The 10,452-nt window shown below is 30.6% G+C and overlaps 1 protein-coding gene across 1 annotated transcript in view; it reads right to left on the minus strand.

The window, feature by feature from the left end:
• Window positions 1-482: 482 nt before the first annotated feature.
• Window positions 483-10,452, minus strand: part of LOC117172556 (trypsin-7-like) — a 256,431-nt gene continuing 246,461 nt past the window's right edge. The window contains exons 5-10 of the mRNA XM_033360612.1: window positions 5,765-5,844; window positions 5,568-5,677; window positions 5,145-5,283; window positions 3,001-3,114; window positions 2,610-2,793; window positions 483-875 (exon numbers count right to left, since the gene is read on the minus strand). Coding sequence (XP_033216503.1) covers window positions 679-875; window positions 2,610-2,793; window positions 3,001-3,114; window positions 5,145-5,283; window positions 5,568-5,677; window positions 5,765-5,844 — 824 coding nt within the window. The 3' untranslated portion in view covers window positions 483-678. The remainder of the gene's footprint in view (window positions 876-2,609; window positions 2,794-3,000; window positions 3,115-5,144; window positions 5,284-5,567; window positions 5,678-5,764; window positions 5,845-10,452) is intronic.

Below are 10,452 nucleotides of genomic sequence, written 5' to 3' on the forward strand. Positions count from 1 at the left end.
GACATAACCAAGTCGAACTCAAGTCGAAGCATTTTTACTCGGGTCAGCATTCATTAACTCCCTTGAAGGATTTTGACTTTAAGTATTAATCATTTCATATTGAATTCAATACTCAATAGTACCTATGCATGCAATTATTTTATTTAAAAGAATGAGTTTTCGTATAATTCACCTATTTTTGTAACAAAATCACTCCATTTCCCCTAAACTGAAAGAATTTTCGGCTGTGGAGTTTCTAAAAATATTATGATTATCCTTTCTGTGTTTTACTTGACGTATTTATCAAACGATGTCACTTTGAGGCGTTTAAGCTTTTGTGTGATGATCTGTGATGTGAGAAAAAGTGCTGAAAAAGCGTGATGTCGTTTTTTAACAGCACATGAACAACATTTTGATCGAATAAAAAATAAAGCCTGTAGAATTTTTTCAATAGTAAATTCTATATTTCGGCCACTCTCGAGCACTTGCTGACTTCCTCAACAGATTTTTTCAGTCCGGCGAAGAACATGAAGAGACATTTGAAGTTATGGACACTTTAATCTTACATTTAGCACAGTGACAATTTATCTATCCATTTAAATTTTCAATTCTCATATTTGTCTTAATTTAACATTGCTGTTACTTTCTCTAATAATTTTTACCGTTAAGTATGTTTTCCTAAAAAATAATATCCTCACTTTAAGGAAACATATATTGCCGTGATTGCAGTGCTAACATTGTCGAGATAAGACCAAAGTTAGCCGTGTTCTTTGTAGCGTAAGAGCTCTGTCTTTGATTAACTTGTGACACATCTCTTATCCATTCCGTCAGTTCCGGTATATTCGTGTAAGCAGTGGGATATTCGTAGCCACACGAATCACTCCACGATGCCATACCTTGAAAAAATGAGTAATCGAATTATTTTTTTCTATCATAACCTTCTTTCATTCGTGAGGTTAAAATATACAAAAATCTCCCTGCTAAATAAAATAAATCTAAATATGAAACATATATATCGGCAATTCCATGTCAATCAGGGCCATCTTAATATCTCGTAAACGGTTTTTTTTTCTCATTAAGTTTGGCACAGATTCTCTTTAACATGTGCACTTTCATCTCAATCTTTTTCAGAATTACTTTTTTTTTGTTACAAAATGGCGGACAAAAATATCTCAAAAAACGTGGTTTTTTCACATGCTCTCTAGGTATACCATTTTTAAGGTGAAAAAAAAACAATCAGAAACCCGATATTATTATTCAATTTGATATTTTTGGTATTGCTGGCAATGAATAAACTACTAAAATGCTAAATTTCAAAATAGCGGATTCAAAATGGCGACTGGAACATAAATTTTTTAATTTGTGCGTAATGTTCGTTTTAATATCGTAATATCGTAATATCGTTTTAATGTTCGCTTCAAAAACCTATTTTCAATCATATTTATTGTTGTTCTTAAAATATCAATAGCGAGTCCAATATGGCGGATAAAAAAATGTTCCAGGCCAACGCCAACTCAGTCTTTTAAACTCTTCTGTGACCATAAGATTTTTTGGACACGAATTATATAAACCAGATATAGTTTTAAGGGTTTGAGCTATCACTGATTTCAAATTTGCTATTACTTTTGTATAATTAATTTGTTTAAACAAATTATCTCTTTATTAACAAATTTTTCAAAACAAATACGAGAATCATATTTCATGGAAAAAGTTACATTCGGAACTGTTCTTTTATGTCTTCAATTAAGCTTTTTAATAAACAAATTAATGAATAATTAATTTTCTAATTTAATAAAACTGTTTATGTTCGTAAGAAAGGCAAAGAAAATACAAATACCACATAAATTATTTAAGGGGTTTTTGAGTACGCTTATTCCAAACATGCGATTAGTTTTGTAAAATGAGTTTTTTTAAACAATTTCTTTAAAAAAAATTGTTCAAACAAATTAATTGCGCAAAAGTAATGGCAAATTCGAAATCAGCGATGCCTCAAACCCTTAAAACTATATCTGGTTTATAAAGTTCGTGGTTAAAAAATCTTATGGTCACAGAAAATTTTAAAAGACTGAGTTGGCGTTGGCCTCGTTATTATACAATATTTTTTTATCTACCATATTAGACTCACTATTGATATTTTCAAAATAATAATAATATTAATAATAATAATAAGGATTGTTGAAAATGGGTTTTTAAAACGAACATTAAAACGATATTACGATATTAAAACGAACATTACATACAAATTGAAAAATTAATGTTCTGGCTGCCATTTTGAATCCGCCATTTTGAAATTTCGCATTTTAATAGGTTATTTATTGCCAGAAACACAAAAAATATCAAATGGAATAATAATATCGGGTTTCTCATTGTTTTTTTCACCTTGAAAATGGTATACATGGAGAGCATGTAAAAAATCACGTTTTTTGAGATATTATGGTCCGCCATTTTGCAACAACAAAAAAAGTAATTCTGAAAAAAATTGTGATGAAATAACACATGTTAAAGATAATCTGTGCCAAATTTAGTTTAAAAAAATAACCCGTTTATGAGATATTCAGGTGGCCCGATTGAAATGGAATTGCCTATATATATTTATTTATTTATTTATATTATGATTACGATATTCTTACCAAAGAGAGTGCCATTTGCTGCGGCTGCAGAACCTGTATCTCCCACACAAGGACCATAACCGTTTCTAAAAATGCAGAAAACCTCATCTGGAATTGAATCTTTTCCATAAGTAGTCTCACATATTTTCGTACTAATTTTGGTTACTTGAGTTTTACGAAGTCCATCTGACACACTTTGTGTTTGCTAAAACATAGTTCAAATTTAAAACTAATTTTTGACATGTAAAATGTAACATTCATTTTTCATTTAGGAAAAGCTGATAAATGTTTTGATTATCAGGAAGAAAACTATAACTAAGTTTTGAAATGTAAAATGTCTAATAAACTTGCCAATTAGTGAAAATTAATAAATATTTTAATTACAAGGAAAAAACTAATTTTTCTCATTTACCTGTACTGAACCCCACCCGGCAATATTGAGTTGAATATCATCGTCAATAACTTTGCCTGGTTCTGGCAGTTCGATCGCCTGCACTCTGTCGCTGAAAGTTACGCGAGCAGACAACTGGAATTAGATGAATACAGAATTTACATTACGAAAGACCTGAGGAGCACATTACGTTCAATTTATAAGGCGACCAATTCCATTACGACAGATCGATTTACTGACATAAAAGTTTCTAGAAATTATCCAGCTAGAGAGTTGGGCTTTCTGCCAATTGGGTTGTAGCTTTCATATCATAAATGATATTTTATGCGATTCTGAGAATTATAAACCATTTCCTTTTCCAAAGCAATTTTTTTTAAGATTAATTATCCGAAAAGGTGCCTTTAAGTCTAAGAATGTAAAAGTGTCAGCGTATAGGAATACAAATCTAATTTAAATCAAACTTTAGCGCAAATGCTAATAAATTAAATATATGATAATCTTCTATTGATTTATTCTGCACAAAAACCAGATTTAAGCTCTTGTGTTCTACCATAACAATTGATTCCTATATATTAAAAACAATTTCATCTTTATTTTGAACAAAATAACGTTATGCTGAGAGGTGAAAAATAAATTAGTTGAACTTTTTTTGGTTATTTTCACACACTTTATTTAGTATGTATATATATTTAACAGAATTTAACAAAACTATTACATATACTTTATTAAATAAAAATTTGGGTGGTGTTATTTTAATTAAAACACGTATTCATAAGTATTAAGTACTCGGATGTTTTTAATGAAACAAATTTTAGATTGCTCTCAAGTGCTGTTGGGGCACCGATTTGCGTATTTTCTAAGGTATATCTTATTGAATAGAAACGTCTGAAGATTGCACTCCATTTTAGATAATGCAGCGCCATCTTCAGAAAGTGCATCTGGGTTACGCTGACTAAGGTCCAACTATGTAGTTCCTAAATAGAACTTTTCGATCCTTTTATCTATAGTTTATTACGGTTCTGCCCACTGCCCTAATTGCAACAGGAATAAATAGGGTGATTTCTGAACTAATAGCTGTGCTATATTCAACTAGAAGCGTTTACAATCAGGAAAATCAACATTTGAAAGATTTGATATAATTGAAAAAGTGTTCACGTTCCAAGTATAAAGTCATGATTATAGGTCAAATTGAAATATTAAAGATTAAAAATGTTACTATTTCACAATTTAAATTCGAAATTTCGCTGTAGGTCCTTACATTTTTAGCTTTTCGACTTTGCCAAGGAAAAAATATGAAATTGATTTTTCGATTTCACACGCCTCAAAAATGAAAATATTTTAGAACCACGCATTCAAAATGAAATAATGCTTGATATTTTGAATTCTTCATAATAAAAAGATGTTTATTGAAAGATTGAAAAATTATGGAAGAAATAAGATATACTCAAGTATTCTAAATTTCACTAGATATGTATGGGTATATGGTAAAAATAAGTTTGGGAAACTTTAGTTGACTGCCTGTGACTTTAGAATTCGCTAAACCATTCTAAAAATTTGCTTCAATGCTTATCACAAGGATCAAGACATTACTTTTTATAAAAACGATAATTATGATTATAATGCCTTGGGAAAAATCCTAATACTCGGCAAGTCCTCCCTGCATGCTTGGTCACGAAAAATAAAGTCCTGCACGAGGTTGGACAGACCTTTTCAGTACTCGTTTTTCCTCGAAATGTTCGAAAATTGCGAATTCGGAAATAAGTAGGCTTCTGCGAGCATTAAAGACACTTTAGCGAGCACTTTTGAAACATTGAATATTTGTTTGAAATTTCGCTACGTGTTCGCTCAGTACTCTAAAATCAGCGGGCAAACTCGGTTTGACAGAGCACGAAGGGAGTTTTAGGATATCGCTAAAGCCTCTTTATTGCTTGCGGAAGCCTACTCATTTCCGAATTCGCAATTTTCGAGTGTTTTCGAGGAAAAACAAACAATTAAAAGCTCTCTCCAACCTCGCGCAGAACTCTATTTTTCGTGACAGAGCATGCAGGGAGGAATGCCGAGTATTAGGATTTTGCCCCGGGTGATTAAAGCGCAGTAAAAGACAAATTATTGTATTTTCCTAGCTTCAAATAATGTTATGTTATTAAATTAATTTGTTGTGTTACTTTGATCAGAGCAAGGTCGAAGCCTTGTCGAGCGTCGACAAAGTTGGGGTGCACGAAAATGTCTGCTGGTTTATACACCTCACCATCCTTGTAATAGCTCGTTGATCCCGCTCTGATTTGGAAATCTTCAACACTTTTCCTTGAAAAAATATATATTCAAAACGAATTTTCATTCAAAATTAGTAAAGTATTGGGAAGTATCTGAGAAAACAAGTTTTTAATTTATCACGATGAAATATCTCAATAAACTCCATCTAATCTATTTTTAAATTAGCAATTTTGTATACAATCTTTTGCTGGCTAATTAGAAGAAAACATAAGAAAGCGTGAGGGACGTGTAAAAAACTTGTCAATTTTAGATGAATAACACTAAACATCTTATATATGTTTAATACTAAAAATTTAATTGTAAATAATAATTACGACTTAATGCACTGGGCAGATGTGACGACCCAAAATTGATCGATAATATTGCCACAGCAGAAGTGTTCAACAGTATGATTGAAAAAAGTCCCATTTTTCTGAAGCGACACCTATTGCCATAGAATTCATAAAGATGTAAATAAATATTCACAGCTAAATACTTTAAAAAATTTTCGCATTAGAAATTTTTCACTCACCAAAAATGGAAACTCTTCTATCGTCGTACGCTCACCATTAATTATCCTTAATGGTGACGTTTTTAAATGGAGTAGTTCATCTGCAAATAGGAAAATTTGAGTAAAAACAGAACTAGATAAAGGCTAAATAATTAACTATGACGGGAGAACAGGACTTCAATGTCCTGCCAAATAAAAATATGATGATTAATACTAGAGTCCTATTCTCAACTAAATTAAAAATTAAAAATAATGACAAACGTGGGTCAGATGTAATATATTTTTTGTTATATTTAGAAATTCCAGTAAATATATTGCTTTGTTTATAAAAAGGTCAGAGGAAAAAATACACGGGAAAGATCAAACTTGTGATTTCACTGTTTAATATTTCTCCTGAAAGTGATTATTAAATTATAAAACACACTTGATTTTATTATCGAACGTCCACAGACGAATAAAAAACTAATAACAAGCACTTGGCAATTCATTTTACAACGAAACACTTCTGAGCTGCAATTTCCCTTGGACAGTTGTTTATAAAGCGGACGTACCATTATCTTGATATCGATAAATTACCGGATATTTCCTTTCTTACCGGGAAATCATAAATAACTTTTGTTTAACTTTTATACGGAAATTTCTGCGGTATTGATGAAAAGATATTATTCAAAGAAATAAGCTAATTGTAAAGTAATGCGTTTAGTAAATCGCAACGCATATGTGGTGGAATAGCGTTTATATATACATATACATATAAATATACATATACATATACATATACATATACATATACATATACATATACATATACATATACATATACATATACATATACATATACATACATACATACATACATATATATATATATATATATATACATTGCTCTTTTATGGTGCGAAAAACATTATGGAAGTTTCTACATAAATATATAGCTCGTGCATAATACGGAAATTATGCATTGAAATACGGTGCCTGTCATAAAACGCATCGATAATAGCTTGAATATATATTATTTGGCAAGCGACTGAATGGTGCCTATTCACTTCAATTTGTGCATAGTGTATACTGTTAATACTCCATTAGCATATAAATCTGGTGACTACTACGAATACTGTAATATAATTATTAGCATAACCTTTTTGCGATGTGCCGTGCCAAAACCGAATTTTTTCCAGAGAGCAAGGAAGGTTTCCTTCCATTACTGATTTAAATATTTACATTTTCATAGGTGATTTTAAGCATGCGCGGAAAATTCTAAGAAATGTGAGGGAGAATGGAAAGTCTAGACGGATCCCTCGTAGTGACGCGCAAAAATTCCAAGAAGATTTTAAAATTACGAAAGTGACATAAAGTGACAGAAAAGTGTATGAAGTAATGTAAAATATTTGCAAAGTAATCTCGTTGCAAGCAATATATGTAGTTAAAGTTGCCCTTTAATTTAATGCTCAAAAATTAATATTAACTAACGTAATAAAATGTTATCAAATTTACAATATAATGTATTGAAATTTAATAAAATGTAATTTTATGCAATACACAAAGAAAGTTAATATAACGTACAATGTAGGACATGTAACACTTCATAATATGTAGTGCTATACACAATATAAATGAAGTTTGCACAAAGTATGCATATTTTACAATATAGACTGGAGCATATAAAAAAATTAAATTAAAATTAAAATTATTTCTTGAAAAAAGGATCCTACTCCATCTTCACTCCATTGGGAATCGAACCACAAAAATTCTGATCTCCGGTCAGGTGCTTTTCCAATTAAAAAAAGAAAATTAAATTCTCTGTTTGCAATTCTGACAGGGATGACAAATTTATTTTGAGGGTCAAAAATACTCCGCTAAAGTTTCAATAAAACAAAATTTACCAGAAAAAATAGTTCGGGGCACGTGAAATAATAAGTGTATAAAAAGAATGCCATTGCAATATTTTGTGCCTAGCCTGAATGTCTTTAAAAGTCGTCTTTTTCACTATTTACATCAATTTTCTCACCTATCTTAATATTAAATATATGATATATGTCATTGGGAATGTAATTATTTATATATATTAGCGGCATACTACGTATATAAAAAAGATTCGCATTTAAATAAATTTTATGAACTTTTAGTCATGAGAAAATATCTAAAAGTGACATATTGACATATTATTGTTTTTTATTTCACGATAAAATTAATGTTAGGTTTCCAAATATAGTAGATACGTTTTCTAGTAAACCTAACTTTGTTTCTGTATAGTGTAGAATAGATTTAAAACAATAATTATTATTTTGTCTAAGCGTCCTCAAAATTCAATAGGCCTAATTCAGATATCGAAAATATTTTTTATCGAGAAATAAAAAGCAATATTTCAGTTTTTAATATTTTTTTCTAATTTGAAATTAATGAAAATTATTTCAATGTAAACTCTGTTCATATATTATTATTATATTATACATATTATTAATAATATAACTCGAAAAATTGCAAAAAAGTCAACTTTGAATTTTGCTTAAATGGTCCAAGATCGTAATAATCACAATAAACTAGTAATGAACTTGGATATCATAAAACAAATGGTTGGTCTTCCAGTAAGAAGAGGTACGCCGCTTAAAATGCATGTTAGTTCCAGCCTTAGTTGGGGAATGACTACTTGAAATTTGCTTAAAAAAGTGGAAAAATATGTCATCTTCTTCAGGCCAAAGGAGGAGGGTCTCTAAGGACGGCTTCTGGTCAAATTTAGATTTGGCCCAAAAAATTCGAAAAAATTCCGACAGTATCTACTAAAAATAAGAAGTCAATTGCGCATTAAACGGTCAAATCTCATTCTGCCCTGTTCATTCTAAGCACCCTTTACAAAAATGGAAACTTCACCGCTCCTATGCAGTGTTTTTGGGAAAACCCCAATAACAAAAGTCAAGAAAAATACATATACAGGTTTTTGGGGTCGCTGATTTCGAATCCAAGATCCGTTGATCTCTATCACATTAGATTTAAGGTCATTTGAAGGGCAAACTGCAAAAAATCTGATAGAAAAATCCAGAAAATACATAATGAAGGTCAACGGATCTTGGATTCGAAATCAGCGACCCCAAAAACCTATATATGTATTTTTCTTGATTTTTGTTATTGGGGTTTTTCCAGAAAACACTGCATAGAAGCGGTTAAGTTTTCATTTTTGTAAAGGGTGTTTGGGGTGAATAGGGGGGATGAGGGTGGTCCGTGTAATGTGGAATTGACTTCTTATTGTTAGTAGATACTGTAGGATTTTTTTCGAATTTTTTGGGCCCAATCTAAATTGGGCCAAAAAACGTCCTTAAAGACCCTCCTCCTTTTTTAATGATTATTGTCAAACCAATTAAAAATTATTCTATGCAAGTGGTACAACAATGGCTCGGGAGAAAGATGTGGCTGATCCAAAATGAGGTTCAGAAAATATATTACGGTTCTGAGACTGATATCTACGATGCAGATACAGAAGAACATGGTTTTCTTAATGAAACTTTACGGGAGCGCTTAGACTACCAAAAGAAAGTTTTTATTGTTATTAGAACCACGAACGAACAATTCAATATTTTCCATGCGCTTTAATACAGACTACATTACAGTGAACTATTGATAATTTTTTGTCTTTAATTCTTTCAGGCACCCAGTGTTTTTTAAAAGATTTTCAAATATTCTTTCTGGTCAAAAATAGAAGCTTTTTTATGGGCAAACCTTATCAGATAATTAAATCATGATAATTATGGGTTCACAACTGATAAATTCAGATAGTTATTCGAATTTGAATTCTTTTAAATTGAATCAATGCTTCTGCATTATTTTGTAGCTTTCTGAATTCTTTTGTTTTCAGAAATCTTTTAATTAATTTGAATTATTTAAATTAGCGTAAATTCCTTCAAATTATTTTGACGTTTTTTTTTATTCATTTTAATACTTTTCATTTCTTCTAAATTATGTGACCTTTTATTTTTTATATTATTTATATTATTCGATTTTTTAAATGTTTTTAATTATTTTGAATTTTGTTGATCCTTTTCATTTACTTGATATTTTCTAAGTTCTTTGAATTCTTTTGAAAACTCTCATTTTTTCAAAATTATTTAAACTATTTTGCATTATATAAATTAGTTTGATGTTTTTTGAATCCCTTTCAAATATTTTGAATATTTATGTATGTATATGTTTAACACTCAGGGTGTGACCGAGAGCAAAACCAGTCTTTCTCTCCCTCCTTATAATACGGAGAGAAAGTGAGCAGATACATAAGAATTACATTATGGGAGACACAGAGAGAGAGAGAGAGAGAGAGAGAGAGCGATGCGTAAATGTGCGGTTATGTGCTTTGCTTCCTTTTTATAGGCATCCAATAACGCGAATTTTGCAACCTTCGTGGTGAAAAATGGTATATGCACCATGGGAGCAATAAAGCATTTGCAGACTCGTACGATTTTGGGCCCTCGCTTCGCTTGTGCCCAAAATTAGTACTCCCTGCGGATACTCCATTTTGCCCCCATGGTGCATAAGATGCTGTTAAATATTAATCGTTCCCTTTTACTGGTTTGATCACCTTTGCTCCTTGTACATATATTTACATTCCATCCTCAATTGTGGGATATATATGGATGTAAAATTTGATTGCGCATCTTTTTTTCTTAAGACAAAAAGTTGTAACTTTTTTAGTTTAAAAATTAAAGCCAAAAAACTTACTTTTT

The sequence above is a fragment of the Belonocnema kinseyi genome, chromosome 5 (assembly GCF_010883055.1).
Source record: "Belonocnema kinseyi isolate 2016_QV_RU_SX_M_011 chromosome 5, B_treatae_v1, whole genome shotgun sequence".
NCBI lineage: Eukaryota > Metazoa > Arthropoda > Insecta > Hymenoptera > Cynipidae > Belonocnema > Belonocnema kinseyi.